The sequence below is a fragment of the Netta rufina genome (genome assembly GCF_964035555.1).
Source record: "Netta rufina genome assembly, chromosome: 7".
In the NCBI taxonomy this organism is placed as follows: domain Eukaryota; kingdom Metazoa; phylum Chordata; class Aves; order Anseriformes; family Anatidae; genus Netta; species Netta rufina.
Genome location: NC_140130.1, coordinates 4,231,894 through 4,249,076, shown reverse-complemented (window position 1 = coordinate 4,249,076; position 17,183 = coordinate 4,231,894). Strand labels below are relative to the sequence as shown.

The 17,183-nt window shown below is 37.2% G+C and overlaps 2 protein-coding genes across 2 annotated transcripts in view; one reads left to right on the top strand and one right to left on the bottom strand.

Moving 5' to 3' along the window:
- Positions 1-17,183, top strand: part of CTNNA3 (catenin alpha 3) — a 456,005-nt gene that overhangs the window by 116,575 nt on the left and 322,247 nt on the right. The gene's annotated exons all lie outside the window — the stretch shown is intronic.
- The window catches only part of LRRTM3 (leucine rich repeat transmembrane neuronal 3), a gene marked incomplete at both ends in the record, with an annotated part of 82,680 nt that continues 68,843 nt past the window's right edge, over positions 3,347-17,183 (bottom strand). The window contains one exon of the mRNA XM_084289827.1: positions 3,347-3,556. Coding sequence (XP_084145953.1) covers positions 3,347-3,556 — 210 coding nt within the window. The remainder of the gene's footprint in view (positions 3,557-17,183) is intronic.

Sequence of the window (17,183 nt, the reverse complement as noted above, 5' to 3'; positions counted from 1 at the left end):
TATGCAGATTATTTTTCTTTAATATAATTTAGGGAAGGTACCTACCTGTCATCTAATGTCCTTGTAGACATACATCTTGCTGAGAATAGCAAGTTTCAAATTGATGCTGTCCATGAAAAAAACAGTATCCAGTGATGCTTACAGAAATGCATGTTTTATCTCTCCATGTTGGGGTGGATATTCTGCTTCTTTCACTTAGTTTGTTCAGCATTGAGAAGAGGAGATGAGGGGAGGCCTCATGGCGGCCTGCAGCTGCCTCACGAGGGGAGCGGAGGGGCAGGCGCTGAGCTCTGCTCTCTGGGGACAGCGACAGGACCCGAGGGAAGGGCATGGAGCTGGGACAGGGGAGGGTCAGGCTGGGGGTTAGGGAAAGGGTCTGCACCCAGAGGGTGGTGAGGCACTGGGACAGGCTGCCCAGGGCAGTGGTCATGGCACCGAGCCTGTCCGAGTTCAAGAAGGGTTTGGACAGTGCTCTCAGACACATGGTCTGAATTTTAAGTGGTCCTGTGCAGAGCCAGGAGTTGGACTCAGTGATCTTTGTGGTCCCCTCCGACTCAGGATATTCTGTGATTTAAGCCCAAGGATGCTCTGTCTGTCTGTCCGAGCACTGAAGAGAAATAGTTGAGGTCAAAGAGTGGCCCAGCTGGGTTAGAAAGCCTGAAATTCTGCCCAGGGAAGTGGTGGAGTCACCATCCCTGGAAGTCTTTAAAAGACGTTTAGATGTAGAGCTTAGGGATATGGTTTAGTGGGAACTGTTAGCGTTAGGTCAGAGGTTGGACTCGATGATCTTGAGGTCTCTCCCAACCTAGAAATTCTGTTTCTGTAAAAATTGATAGCACTAATACAGCAGAGCTGTGGGGTGCAAAATTGCTCCTACTTCTGTCACCCTGTTTTCTACCAGTCTCTTACTGATATATTTGTCTAAAAGAACCAGTGTTTCAGGAGAGGTCCAAGACAAACCACAGTCACTAATGAATGCTTCATTGTTGAGGGAAAGTAACAAAAGGAGAAACATTTGTGTTACGTGAATGTGTGTGTATACCCAGTTGTGCTTCTTTACCCAATTTTATCAAAAAGATTTTGTCTTGGCATAAGAAAATATTTTTCATGCTTTTATCGAGAAAATTGATGGCTCTAAGTTCATTAGAGTGTCTAATGTGGAAAATATTCCTGTTGTATAGTTCTCCATAAACTGGAAGTACTTGGAGCCTTTGAGCATCAGTGCGTTTTGAGTAATTACATCAATGGCAGAACCCCATTCACACACCGTAAATATTAGAGGGCAGTCAGTCAAAGTGAAAATAAGGAAGGGCAGAGTAAGAGTAACTGAAATAATCTCTTGGAAGGATGGCATTTGAGTCTAAGAACTCCAGCCTTCGATCGTGACTAGAATGGCTAAATGTTGAACCTTAAAATATCTTTGAAAGAAAGCAGTTAACTTTTTCCTGTAGTACAAATGTCACTCGACTCCAGAATGATGGCTGCATCTTTGCTTTCATTTTATAGTTAGCAAAATGTATTTTCAAACTGTGCATAGTAAAATTCCAGAGCTGTAGAAGATGACCAGAAATTCAAGAACCCACATAGCAAAGATATAAGAAACTGAAATGTGGAGGCTTAAGATGAGTCTTAAAAAGACGAGTAATGTTTTGAATAACAAATAATTTATGCAAAATATGTTACAAAATCTAAGATGCTAAATAAATAAACAGTACAATGTATTCTGTTTTGACACTGTTTCCACTTAAAAGATAGTGAATGTAGATTAATTTGTTAACAGTATTTTGAAGTTATTCTTCATTATAGTTGCTTTATATTTTGTACAAACAGTTGAATTGTAATTTTAAATTTCAGTCTTCTGCTTTGAAGCTACATGAAAATACGGTGGGATAAACATTCAGAAAAATAGATTGTGGTTATATAATTTCTCTTTATTATAAAAAAGTTGCTTCACCATATGAAACTTTTCTCCTGTATTTTGGAAGGCTTCTGTTCCCTTTGATATTTCACCCAGTCAGTATGGAATACTATGTTTCTCAAATTTCTGTAATCTTTTATGATTACAAATTGAGGGTAGTGTTATAAAAGTAATTCTCATACAGTATTGAGAAGTCTTGAAGATTTAAAACCGATGAATGGGATATAAGAATGCTTCAATATTAAATGGTAGACAAATAAGCAATGTAGTAATTGTTAAAGACTTAATACTACATTTGTGGCTGAAGATTTTTTTTCTTAGCTAGATGCAACATGTTAAAGGACTATTAACCTTTACCATTTGGTCCAAATAGCTATAATTTCCAGCAAAGTAGAAGTTTCTTGCTTTTGAGTAACATTTTACAGTCTAGCACTAATATAACTTTGAGGGCTTATTTCTGTTGCCACATCTGTCAGCAACTGTCTTTGACAGAAGTGGGTTTTGGCCCTTGTATCTTTAAAATGAAATACAAATGCCTGGTTTGGCAGGCTATGCTTTCAGAGCAGATTTTGTGAAGACAGCTGCCTATTGAAGCCTCCTGTTCATGTTGTCTTGCAGAACAGCGGGGCTTTACAAAACTTCGTCAGTGTTGGTTAACAGTTGCATACATAAACTTTGTTGTTAAAATACATCTGTTCATCATTACATTTTTCTGATTTAAAATCAGGCTGTTTTTCAAGGCAACAGGCAAGTCTGAGGAAAACTGTGAATATAATTTTTTTTTTTTGATTTTCATTTATAAGAAAACTTGGCTATGTATTTCAAGAATTTCTTAGAAGTCTGAGTAGTTAAACCCTCCTTTTGGTTAATATATTACTTCTGGAACAAGTAGATAAAATTCTACACTTTAAACATGGTAAAAATGGTGCATATTCTGCAAAGGACAGAATTTTAGATTAAAGTTTTCTGGGCACAAAAGCAGTAACAAAACGATCCCTACAAAACAGAGTAACTGAATAACACAAGAAATAACTTTTGTTAATTTAAAACTTTAGAAACTGAAACTTGTAAGATGTAATTAAATTATGGTACTGTACATACCAGCTGTTCTTGGTAATTGAAACTTTACAATATGAAAAATACATTACATCTGTACAGTTTATACAGGTAGGTAGGATGAGTTTTGAAAAAAGATTCACTTCAAGGGTCATACTCTGAAGTCAAAAAATACTGCACAACTTAACTAATTACAAATTGTAGACTTGAAACAATTAATCTTTGTGGTTCTTTTTTAAATTGAACAGGGATCCTAGAATCCATATTATTATGTCTTGTCATTTCTGTCAGTAATGTTACATAGAATTTGGTTGCAGCCTCTGCTACAGGAAAAAAAATAAATCACCACTACCACCAAAAAAAAACCATCAGTTAAGCCAGCTGCTGACTGTGTTCCTTGATTCGTGCTGCTGTTGTTATTGTGCTCAGATCCAGATCAGTTTCTAGGTGTGTTTCCACTGTTTCTTCCCGGGCATTCGAGTCATAAGCCTTGTGAGCAAGCAGTTCATGATGTACTCCACAGTAACTTATCGTGGGCTGATCATAGGCAAGAAATGTTGACACATTCATAGCCAGCGGAATCTGGGGGAAAAACAAAGATGAAAAAGAGCCAGTTGCCAAGGCATAATCCAAACCTTCTTGCAAGAATTTGATGTTAAGGAAATGAGCTATCTAAAAATACTGGCTAAAACCAAACACAGTGCTGCATGTAACAAAAATTGTTTCCTTATACCTCTCCCTCTATTCCCTCCACCCCACCCAAACCCTGGTCTTTCCTAAGTTGTTGTAAGTCCAGCAACTACCATCTTTGTGGCATAGGACTACAAATGTGCTAGTGTGTGCGAGTGCTGTAAAGGAGTCAGGTTTGTATTAAGATGTGATTGAACTCTTCTTTAGAATATAATTAGCCTCTGATAAAATCAGTCTATCAGGGAGGAGAAAGAGTGACTCAGTTGGGGTTAAATGCAATATTTCAAATGAAATTTAAATGGATTTTGAAGTTTAAAAGTGTATCTTGCTTGAATGTATCAGTGTGTGCAATTTCTTTGGTCTCCTGGGAAATACCCACAGATCAGCACATTTCCTATTGTAGCATAAACATGGAATCTAGCAGCCTGCAGTAAAAGAAGCACCGTGGTGGGTGGTAGCTTCATCCACCGTTAGGCTGTGATAGCTGGAAGCTTTTCTATTGTAGGTTTAGTTCAAATGCTTTAGGCTGAAAAGTTGCTAAATTATTTTTGACTGTTTTTTGGGGGGTTTTGAACACATTTCAGCATAGAATTATCTGCAATATGCTTTTGAATCATACATGAAACAAATGCAGACTTTGAATTGTATGTATTTCTACCTTTAGATGTATTCTTATATATATAAAGAGAATCAAACGGTGAAAAAAGTACTTCAGTAGAATGCAAAACCCTCTCCTGTAGGTAATTTTTGATATTCAGGCCTATTATAAAACTTGCCGTATTCTTTCTTCTTACCTACTCCTCCTCTCTTATTGCATCTTTTTTTCCCTCCTTAACAGTGTAGCAGTGTATTCCCCACCCCCTTCTGTCTCTTTTTCCTGGGCAGGTCAGGATCTGACCATCTGCAGTGTTTTGTTCAGTGTAAGTATTTGGGAAGAAAACTTCTTGGATGCTCCAGTTCATACCACAGCTCATTTGTAAACATCACGAGAGGCTGCTACCAGCTGCTGTTTTACTGCTGTCTGGCTGTGCTGGATCACTTTGGGTCTCCCTGGTCATAGCTCTGGAACAGAGATGTCAACTCTCGTGGCATGGTAATTAGACAAGGAACATCCCTGTCTATATTTCCTGTGCATTTCTCTATTCCTGTTCTGAAAGTGGTAAATGTCTTGGGAAAAGCTCTCTCTCTATAAACCTCATCTTCCCCAGAGTTTTTATTTCTAATAATGTAAATCAGTAATAGCACAGCATTTGTGATGTCAGGTCTCATCTCTTTGACAGCAGTTCTAGAGTAAAAAACTCTGCATTGTTTCATTACTAGCGGTGTGTGAACTTCAGATTGTTTGGAGTTCAGGTTTAGATTAGGTGAGCATCCAAAAAGCCTAGGCTTATCTCAGATTTACAGTTCAGAAGCCTTAAAATTGCAATTACTATTCAGGGGAGCATCTGTTCTGCAAGCTGAATTTCATTGCATGGTATTAAATTTCTGTACAGTGCTGGGGAAAAAGAGTTCCACAACCTTATATCTTATCTGGTAGGGAAGTCTAAAACTTTAGACTTATTTTACATAGAAAATGCAGCTAAAAGGTTACAGTTACAAAGCTATGTAGAAAACCAGATTGTTTTAAAAAAAATCATTATGGTCAGTCCTGACAAGAATTTAATCCAGTGTCTGGGATGTAGATGATTTCACATTTGTGTTTTGATCCTCACTGGAACTTGAAAGGAAAAGATGCCACAGATTAAAAAGGAAGGTGCTGTGTGGGAGTGGTGTTTTTGGTTCCTATTTCTTTCTAGCAATTATGAAGGTCTGCAGGAAACAGATTATTTTATCCAGATTGCAGAAGTATATTTGCTACTAAACAGATGTAAACTGATTGGAGATGGGAATGCTTCTAGCTGCAGATGAGTATCTTGGCAGTTAGCAAAGATGGAAAGGTTCTAGCAAAGACATACAGAATTTATTAAGCTTCTGGTGTCGTGGCTGTGTTTTTTATCTGATTGCCTGACCTTGGCTTGGCTTTCATAAGAAAAAAAATTGCAATTTTTTTCTCAATTTATTGTATTTAGACTTACAGGCAATATTTTCAGCCTCAGGATTTTGGTATTTTGTAAAATTTAATGCATATGTGGTGTTCAAAGCTGCTGGGGGGATTTCATGACTAAGTCACAGAACCTTGGAAATGAAGGCTTGGAAACTGAAGTGATAAGGGCATACCCACAGATCTGCAGTCAAGAATGTAGGCATGGGAAAATATGATAGGGTAGAGGATCTCCATCTGTGAAGATGGCAGGGAGAGGGAGCCGAAAAAATACAGGTCATGAACAGGAGGGAGGAATAAAAAAAACACAACGAAGTAAACCAGGCTCCACAGTGAAATATAGGAATAAAATGAACTGAAAGCTGGAAGTAATGAAGTGAAGGAGTCATAATACAGAGCTCTGAAAATGTAGGAATGTCATTACAACACAGGCATGGGAATATAATGTGTCAGTATATGGTTATATGTTTCGGATGTACATCAGCATATTCATGTTTCATATCGAAGTTAGTGGAGGTTTGCTATCGGCTTCAGTAAGTAAATAAATAATTGTAACAAACCCTTGTAAAATCATACAGGTTTTATTGGCATGAGTCAAAATTAAAGCCTTATTCATGACCACTGTGAAAATGGCTATTATTTCATGTAAAACTCCAACCTGATATTTTTTCATTCACTGTTTTTTTTTTTTTTGTGTGTGTGTGTGATTTTTTTTTTCATCATATTATTTAAATTTATTGGTGGTTAAATTTTTAGTACTACTATTTTTGAATTCCTCAGCATGTAAAATGAAAAGGCTTTAGAGGAATAAAACACCTTGGGTTTATTAGATAGGGAATAGAATATAATAAATTATAATTAACATGTTTAGGAACCCTTACCTAAATTGTCTCTTCCATGAATCTTAACAACCTGATTTCAGTCTTTGAATTGCAAAGTGAAGGCCATTTCTGTCTTCATTTGGGAACCTCCAGAAATCCTAGTTTCTCTCCTATTTCTCATACCTGTGAACCTCATTATTGAATGCTGTCCTCAGCAAAGCATCACTGAACTCTTTGTAATGATATTTACTATTCGCTATTTCCCCGTTGTCTTTATTTTTCTGTAAATATCCATTTCCCACCACCTTGCTCACTTGCAAATGAGTTGTCACGTAGTACATTGTTCTTCCACCTCCACTTTCACAGCCCCCTCTTAACGTCCCAACTTGCCTAAGCCAAAAGTCCATTAGGACCTTGTCTTCAGCATGGTTAGAAGCATTTACTCTTTTCCTATATTTCTAATCTGTGCATCATCTATCTTGAGCCATGCTTTTATCTTCCATTTCTACCTTGCACAAGGCTGTAGGCGCAGTTGCCAAGATTTTCCTGTCTACCCATCTTCCATACGGTCCTCTATAGATGCCTTTCTGTTTTCATATTAAACATTACAGGGGACTGTAGTGCCTATCTGAGATTTTACCACACACCCTTCCTAACATTTTACTCTGTTTTCTTTGTCCTGTTTTTCCTCTCAAAGGGGGAGTGTTTTTTCCCAAATCGTTTTCCTTTGCCCTCTAACACTAATATTTCACTAAAAGGAGTGTATTAACTTTTTTTGGCCTATAAGATGCGGAGAAAATGGTATTTAATAATGTAACTCAAAAAGTCATGTTCCAGTGCTGGTGGACTATAGCAGGGTTGTGAATTGTTGGACTCAAGTGTTAGAAGCTGTTGCAGCTACTGCTGGAGAAAGAAAACCAGCTGAATATGCACACCAAGCACAGGGTAATAGCCTGGCAGTTTCTTAGTTGTCCCTGTTTTCTTCCAATAACCTGGGCAGGTCTTAGAGTATTTGAAGTACTGGCAGGGTCCTGCTTTCTCAGTAGTTACACAAGAACTAACCAGAATATTCATTCAGACTTCTTAGAGGGCTTCTCCTGGAAGCTGAGCCCCTGTTACCTAAGGAGTCTTACGCCAGGGCAGCACCAAGATTGTCCTGTACCTTCCTTTCACTGTCTCCTGCCCCTGCACACCTGCATTTAAATCCTCTCTGTGATTTAGGCATGTATTGCATTTGACAAGTCCCTTATTTTATCTCTTAAGTAGCATATGCAGTGGCTTTCTGTGAAAACCCTAGAGCTGTCTGGTATGTGTTGTTATGGAAAGAGCCAATTGCTTTCACCGTCTGCTTCTTCAAGCAAGTATTTACTTAGAAGTGCTGTGCCATGAGACAAGGGGAGAAAATGAAACTCAAGCTTCTGTTAAAGGCATAGATAAACCTGTTAAAGCCAATTTGGGAGAGTCATGGTTTCACAGTTAGATCCTCCTAGCTCCTCTGACAAAATGTACCTCAGCTGGGGGGAATGTTAGCAGAAGTTCCTTCTTGGTGGTGGTGCTTGCATGTGCTGTGAAGGGGCCTTCCTGTGAAGCAACTTCTGGTCCCTTTAAAGAGCTGACAATGGATGCCTGCAGAACTGCTAGTCACTTTTAAACATCTTGGCTTTCTTTAAAGTAGAAATAATTTATACATTCTTTGGTGGTTGTTCTTTAGAACTTGCATCTGCATACATCAACCTTTCAAAGCCCAGGCTCTAAAGGCCTGGGAAAGGGCAGCTGTTGTTAGATCAACTGGTCAGAACTTCGGCAAGAAATGTCACGAGGCATCGGCATTAACTCGGCCGGCTTTACTTGTGAGTGGCAGGGAGGAGTTGCGCCAGTGAAGGAAACGCAAAGGGAGAAGGTATTTGCAAGTTTTTTTTGCTTCTCTCAAAATTAATTCCAATTCAGTTCAGGCTGTAATTAAAAACCTATGGAAAGTGCAAAATGGTCATAATTTTCATCAAATAGCAAGTTTGTTGTTCACACAGACGTTAAGTTAATGCCCCCTCAGTGAGGAAGGCATTAACCCAAGGCATTAAGTGTTTTCAATTCAAGGGCAGTTCTCTCCCAATGTTGTATATACTTCCAATATACTGTCTGTTTTTCAAAAACGCTTGCTTTTGCTATAATTTCCTTCTCTGCACTAAATCTGGGCAATAAAGTCCAGTAGTAATATGCTTCGTGTGCTCTGCTTGGGTTTGGTAGTCTTTCTATTCCAACTTGTTAGTCTTTGGTTACCTAACTTGGGGTCCCACATGGTGGGAAATAATGCAGCAGAATCCAAACACGTATAGCTACATGTATGCATCTGTTTTGTACCCAATCTCCTCTGTCATGCTAGATCAAACACGTGAAGTAACTGTACTTCCATCAGAGAAATACAAGAATGAGGAAGCAAAGGACAGATGGGAAGTCTGTATCACTGTATCTATCTGTATTTCAAGCTTTTTGAACCATGCATTCAGTCACACTGAACATGAGGACCAGTTGTCTCCATGGCAATAGAAGAACCATATTATTTCAAACCTCCTATTGAAATAGCTGCTGTTTGCAGGCTTTACTTGCAGTGCTTGTGGTTGAATGCCCTGCATTTACACTGATACGGATAAAATAAAATAAAACCAACAACCGCACAGCAAAAAAAAAACAACAAAACACAGCACCAGAAAGAAAACTTCAGAAAGCACATGAATAGAATTACAGTCTACCAGTAGTATTTTGTTACCCGTTCAATGTTTAACATGAATTTTTAGTAATTTATGTTGCAGCATATTCCCAGGGAGAGGAGAATGATGATGGAAATAAAATATAAAAATCACCTTGAAAACAATGATTGTTACTTTAAAGCTTTGTGTTGAATGTTTGATATGTAAAGGGAAGGCTGTTGGTGATTTTTTTGGGATCAGAGAGGGTACAGGGTTCCCTCTGTTGGGTTCCATGAGAAAGCATGACAATTTTTGCTAGTCCTGTCAATGTGTATTTGGTATCTTAAAGTAGAAATAATCAGAAAAAATAACCAGCAAGCTGAATATACGAGTTTCAAAAATGACCTTTACCAGTTTTTGAAGTGCCAAAATGAACAGTTGGTAACAGCTGCTGTAGAGTTTGGCCCCTTTCTTTCTATTTTAAGGTAGTAGTAGAAGGTTGGAAAAAGGAAGACCAACTAACGAGGTTTTATTTTTTATTCTAATTCAGTTCATTAGGGTTCAGAATAAGAAATAGTTTGTGGTTTCCTAGTTGCTGGATGTTCTGTCTTGCATGTTGTGAATTTTCTCAAAATTTGAACAGGGTGACATTTGCTTCATCTCTTTCCTTCCTGCAAAGAAAGTGACATTCGTGGGATGTGAACAACTTGAGACTTGATTAGCTTTAATTGCTCGCTTGGCTTTGAAAGCAATATGTACTAAATTTGATTTTAGTTAGACATTAATGTTAGCTGTTAATTTTCAAAAATGGATATGTTCTAAATATTAGCCCACCTGACAAGGCAAATAGCCGCACTGCATTTTTGAGGCTTTTTCTTTATTTGTTTGTTCTTTTGCTTTAATCCCCATCAGTAGCAGACTTATTATTTTTAGTTTTTAAATAACAATCCTTCAACATCTCCTGGAGAACACAGAATTAGGGAGTAGGTTTCAGAGTGTGTGATTATGAATAAAAATGTATCCTTTCACTTGGTGCATGGACTGAAATATGCTTCATGATATTTAATAATTAAGTGTATATTGTCCTAAATTACTTCTAAAAATGTTAATACAATTAGATCCAGCTCTCTTAATCTCTAACCGTTTTAGCTTTTTGATTTGTTTTTAATTTGTATAGAAAACTTGGTAGTTATTGATAGGGTCTGTTGAAAGCATAATTACTGAACTATTTCAAAAAGACAGCTCTGAACTTTGTGGGACTAAAAATAAATCAACACAGATAAAGCTTTTACTTTAGATGCTGGATAAATTATGGATTCAGTTCAAAGTAATTGATAGCAAGCATTTGTTACATATAGAAAAAACTAAATATTTTTGTCTTAGTAAAATTAGCTGCACTTAGAGAATCTGACCATCATACTGTATTTCACTTACAATTTGTAAGTTAACAGTAGTTAGACAATCTTAAAAAAGGAAGAATTTTCATGAATAAAAACATGGGAAGAAGACAGCTTTAAAAAGTAAATAATATATTTTGTAAGGAAAGCTGAAGGAAAATAAATTTGCAAGCCACCCATATGTAGGTAAGCGTGTCTGTATGATACACATTAGCTTGTGATTCTTGAGGATGAGGTTAAAGGAGGTCGGTGCAGCTCTTTCCCTTCTCTGAAATTTCCAGAACACTAAAAAGAAAATTAGATGCTCTTGTTAGAGGGAAAGGAAGCTGAATGAAAGGAACCAACAAGCTGGTCTGAGATTCATTCTGTTTATATTACACTTTTTTTTTTGTGTGTGTATTTTTTGTAAAATAACAACAAAACAAGCAAGCAAAAACCCATAGTATGATAAAGTTGAGGAAACAATGTGTTACAATTAAGTTTTTGAAAATGTTTGCAAGCCAGGCTTAGTTAAACTTTAGTGTGCCTGTAGTGAACAGTTAGAGAATTAATTAAATACCCTAGGGCCTGGTCATGGAGGAGGTCTTGCAGAAACCAAAGGGAAGAGTTTTTGTTTAGGAGAGCTCTGTGGAGAGAAAGGTCTGCGTGTGGTATTCTGTGGTATTTCTCTTAATGAGCAAAAATCGCTGAAGAGCAGCTCTATCTAAGCAGTTACAGCACAGACTACAGCTATATTTACACATTTTCATTAAGCGTGATTGTTATGGTTGATAGTTGGACTCTTTATAAGGCAGAAATATTTTTTTTCAAGGGCCCCATTCTTCAAAGGTTACGTTCTCATATACTGGATAGGCTTGTGTAGAGTATGATTAATGTCATCTAATTTTCTTTATTCTTCTCTAATTATTTTAATGTAACGAGCAATTTTAATATCCCCTTAGTGCTGTGACAGGCAATCTCATTACTTTTCATCAGGCTTGTTTGCAGAGAAATTAAACAGCAGCAGAAATACATAAGACCAAAGAAACCAGAAGATGAAATATTCAGAGCAAGGAGTCAGATGCCGAAGAAGTCATAAACCAACCTTAAGAATAGGATATTTTTGTTAATACAATCTTTAGCTTATTGTTTACTTCTTGAAGATGAGTTACTAATCTTACTTGAGGAAAAGCTTAAGTTCTTACAGCTCTAACAGGAAATAATCAGGAAACTTGGTAATAGTGAAGATGCAAATGTATTCCTCTTTCTTCTTTACCTTTTCTCTTTCCACCATTACCTCTCAACAATTACCCCTTTTTTACTTCTCATTTGAAAGTTTTCTCTCTTTTTCCCTCTTGAAGAGGGAACATCCTTATTACCCATATTTTGTATAACCTCTCCCATCTTCCTGTTACATTGTTGTTTGCTGCCACTAGTCTATTGTTTTATTCACCTTTGCTTTTCTTCATCTTCTTCTCTCTTGGGCTACCTTTTTAGTAAGGTGCCCTAATGCCCTCTTTCTGTAAGTGCCAACAGGAAAGTGACTACAGGAAAGGATCCAGGAAGGGCTGGTGGTGCAGAAACTAAGTCACAGTGAAACCACTAATTGCTGTTTTATATTTTGAGTGTGAACTGTTAGCCTTGAAAATTAAACAGTTTCATAGTGCCCAAAGTCTGATTGTGCCAACTGTTGCATGCAGTTGCAACTGGCCTATTAGACTGAACTGATGCGACATCCATGTTGTTATTCTTGTGTTTGTATAAATTGGAGTTGTTGTGAGCTAAAAGATGTCGGGTCAAAAGCTCTGATGGGAAGAGAACTTGCACTGCTACTGAGAGCAATGAAGAAACCTTATTTACTTTCCCAGTTTGGTTTCTCTCTCTCAGCTGATTTTCAGTAATACTGAGCCATTCAGTGTTCGGTGATATGAACTCATGAATATATCTAGTTAGTGAAATCTCAAGTCTCAGGTCCTTTAGGAGGTGTGCAAGAAAGGTTGAAACTAGCAAACAAAACAGAAGCAGCCAAGCAGCACCTTACCCTTCTCTGATGCCACTTTGTACTGCTTATTGTTTTCTGAGGCAATTCTGGTCAGTGCTTGAGGCTGGTCAAAGCATACTGAGGTATGACATGTACCGATTCATTTAAAAGACATAATGAAAATGTCTCTTCAGATGTAGGAAACTGCTTATGAAAAATCATTGTGTTAACTGTGGGTCTTTGATCTGTGATACGAATTCCTCTTTGTACATCTTAACCAGAGCAGTGTTCCCTGCTGCACGGTATTCTCAAATTAATAAATAAAATTAAAAGTTATAACTTAAATTCATAGCTTGCATCAGCTTATGATATGAGAAATAGTATTTCAATGACTAATCCAGATTTACCTGTCAGAGACAGAAGACCCATACTGAGACTGCTTTAATCCTTTCAGTAATTGTTTGATTCCAAAGTCTCTGCAAGTACCTGCCTCAAATCCAAATAACGTCTTCAAGTGCTGAGCTTGGTGTGATCCTTACATTCTTTGGAAGATGCAGGTTGCTTTGGAATTCAAACATTTGTTGACTCTTAAATGGTTTGTTTATTGTAAGAAGTGTTTTATTTTAAAAATGTTGTGTAGTATGTAACACCTGTATTCTCAGTGGAAAAGTTAGTACATACAGCACAGAATTACAGAATTCCCATCCTTCCTGTCTTCCCTTTTCCCCTCCAAACACATAATTGTGTGTTTTCTTACATGCCCAACAGAAGGCTAAGCTTTTGTTTCTGTTGTTATTGCTCTTAGGTAGCTTTGCCTTGCTGAAAAAGAAGGAGCTAGGAGCAACTTGCTTGGCTGGAAAGAAGTTAATGCTGTCAGTGGAGATCTGCAGCTGTGCATTAGGGTCGGCTAATGCCAGGGCATCGCAAAAAGTTGAGGGGGCGATAACAAGGTGTATACAGGTCATGAAAAAAGACAGCTATTAGGGAAGAGTCCTTGTTCTGGGAGGTTGGATCCTGTTGCCCAACGATACTTTACAAATGAGGAGTGGAAAGAATTGGATCATCATCTGTCTATTCAAAGAACAACTAAAACAGGCAAAATACTGCTTCTCCATATAGTTACTGTTATACTTTAGTTAAATAACCAGCACATTGCTCTTTTCAAATTGTTTGAACAAAGGCATCCTCATGTATCTTAAAAAACCTTTTGAATGGTGCCAAAAAGTTAGTGAATTTTGGCAGAGGCTGTCTCTGAAGGGAATGAAGTCCTCTTTCTTTGTTACTGGTAGGCAAATTGATGGACCCGCTCAGAGAGACTTCCTAAAGGGTATTGGGAAAAGCAACCCAAAACACAGAAGTTAAACCAAAAGTAGGATTTCTACCTGGCAACATATGTTAATAGAATTTAATACATGCTTTAAAAATAAAGGAAAAATTATATTTAATATGCAAATAAAATGCTGCTAACAGGCTCAGGTTTTAGAATTTACTATAAAATGAGCAGTGCTTTGTATATTTCTATAAAACACTGTAATTGCCTAAAACTGATTTGAGTGAAGTATTTACAGCTACATACATTAGTGAATAAGCTCTGTGTAATTATTTTAGTAAATTAAAGAAAGAGATGCTTTTTAAAAACAGAACAACTTTGTAATAGAATGCTGATATTGGATGCAGCTTAAAAACCAAGAGTTTTTTCAACATAAATCTGATGGATGCAGAGCATGGAACATGTGATTCTTTCAGTTCTTAGTAACGGATCTTCAAAAGCTCACTGTGTTTACTTGACAAATACAAAATTGTTATTTTCTGATGTAATGGACAGTAGTAGCAATATAGTATTTGTTTTCTTTAATTAAGATATGCCCTTATATTATTTAGTATTTGTGCTAATGAAGCAATTTTCTTTTTTTAAGCTCCTTTCCCTCTGTGAGTGTGTTTAACCGGCCTTCATACCATATTTGTCACTGTATAATTGTGGAGAGAAAAAGCTTTGACATGTTCCCAAACAGTACATACTGGATTATTTATATGGATAAGAAGTATTAATATTTGCACTTGTAAAAATATTTATACCATTTGCATCAGTTGCACTGCTTCTAAGATATTTGTGTGGCACTCAGGTAGGCTGGATGTTTGTATATCTACCCGATTAAACAATTCTTCAAAGGAGGACTAAGAATTTTGCAGGCAGGAAAGCATTATTGAGCCAATTTAGTATCATTCTTCTAAAATCCAACACAAACACTCAAAGCATAAGATGGCATATTGCTGATAGCCGGGTTGTTCATCATCCTTTTCACTCTTAAATGCTGCAGTGGTTACTGTGGCAGATTTTAAGGAAAAATCCAGTAAGCAAGGCAGCATAGACAGTGTGCTGTAAGAGAAGTGCAGGCAAGGGACCAAAGCTGACTAGAGCAGTTAAAAAATATAAAATCCAGGAGAAAGTTGTCAGACCTTTTTGGTTCGTTAAAGGTGACCTTAATTGCTGGCTTGCATGGTTCATAGAATTGGGACTGGAATTTGGAGCAACTCTTCTGAGTAGCCCACTGTGGTAGTTTTCAAAAGCCATTAGGAGGCTACCCTGTTATCTCCGTACAGCTCTCTCCTTTATAGACCTCATCATGCAGACACTTGCCTAGGATGAATGTGGAAAATAGCTGGCACTGTCTGTATCTGGGTTAGTATTCCCCTTCACGATGTCTTTGTCAAGTGGACCTTAAAAACCCAACCTCCTGTTGACACCAGCAGTATTTGTAACGATGAAGTGTATTTCTTCTTCAAAGAAATCCTGAGCTAGTGAAAGAAATTTCGGATATTCATTTAGAGCCAATTAAGCCCAGACAGTTTGATCTTTCTTAGTAGTCAGTCATACAAATATGTTTACTTTCTCAGAGCAGCTGTTGAAAGATACATCAATGTGTGCTTAATCTGCAGCGGTTTTGGTTACCAGGTCCAAATGAATTCATGTGGCTATAATGAAAGAGGTGGCTTGCACTATTTTGCATATTGTGGGTAGGCAGATAATGGTTCTCTGCAAGACATGATACCCGAGACGGTGGAACTCAGTTTGAGCTTAGCCGAACACAAAGAATGGGTGATGTGCTGCATTCCTAATGGACAAAAAGAAAGGGGCCTGAATATTTTTCAAACAAAGGAAAATAGTATGTAAAACACTAAAAGCAAAAACATAAGCCACACACCTATGCAAACAAAAAAACCCTAACAGCACACCCATTATTGTCTTGTTCTATGTATGTAATTCTGTATGAAAACTTCAAATGAAGTTACAAGAGATGTTTTTTTTTTTTTTTTTTTTTTTCTGTTCAAATAGCTTATCTGCTATTCAAATAAACAAGAAAAGTCATTGGTAAATGAGACAAACTTCAGAGGGCTCTAGAACTGTGTGCAGTAAAAAAAACCAAACACATCCTCTTCTACTTCTAAGAAAGTCAGTTCTTCTAAGGAGGAATTCAGTAGAGCTCTACTGGATGTTCATCAGTCTGCTTGGCCTAGTGTCAGTATTTACTGCCTGTCAGTGGTAGCAGGAGCACGACAAAGAGAAGACTGTGCTGGTAATAAACAGAATTACCCTCTGTATTTGAGAAATATGAAGATGTTGTGTGCACCGTGATTATTAATGGATGTATGCACATTTAAGATAAAATGATGCTAGTTTTCAAAATGTTAAGAAATGTGCCATTCTGAAGCCTGCAGGCTCTACCTGCATTATTTTTAGACAGGTCCTGAAGATAGAATATGAGCTTCCACTTCGATGGAAATTCAACAGCGAGAAATTCTGGATACAGAATGAATTAGAATAGAAAATCATGTAGGGCTTTTGAAGATTTTCACAGCACTGATGTATTTTCATGATGAATTAGAATATTTTGTTTTAACTTCTCTTATTGCACTCTATCTTAATAATTAAAATGTAGTTGTGATATTACAAATTTTCAAAATTGACTTTTGAAAATTTGATGAGTCTTAAATAGGCAATAACGTGTTAAAATCATAATAAGAACATGGTCTAATCTAAATGTTCTAGCATTTTTAACAAAATACTGTGGATAAAATTTCATTTCCTAAAAAATTCACATTTTATTAATTGAAATTTTCTAATAGAGAAATCCATCCATGTAGTTCTGGACAATTCTGAATACCTTGGGCATAATTCCAAGGATTGATGCATTTGCTAAGGCCAGGTCGTGCCCTGAGCATGATGGTGTTTGCAGTGTGCTGCCACATCTTGTCTGAGACTTTAGATTTAGATCTAAAAGGCAATCTAGCAACAGCAGATTAAGTTACTAGTTGCAGTAATGCAATGTTTAGTGGCCCTTACTAATTAAAGGACTTAATTAAATTGTTCTGAGAGAATATAGGTCATCACTATGTCAGCTCTTCCTTATCATCTGGCTGCTGGAGCAAACCACTGATAGATACATTTTATGCACCAGTATATGGCATGCTTCCCCTTGCTGTCAGTTTCTTTATTTTTTTCTGGATCTGTCTTTTGGAGTATAGTAATAAAAAACAGGCGTGGACTTGTCTCATATGAAGGGCTCTGATGCCACCCATTCTGTATTGGAAGTTCAAGGCAAAAGATGATGTGAGTA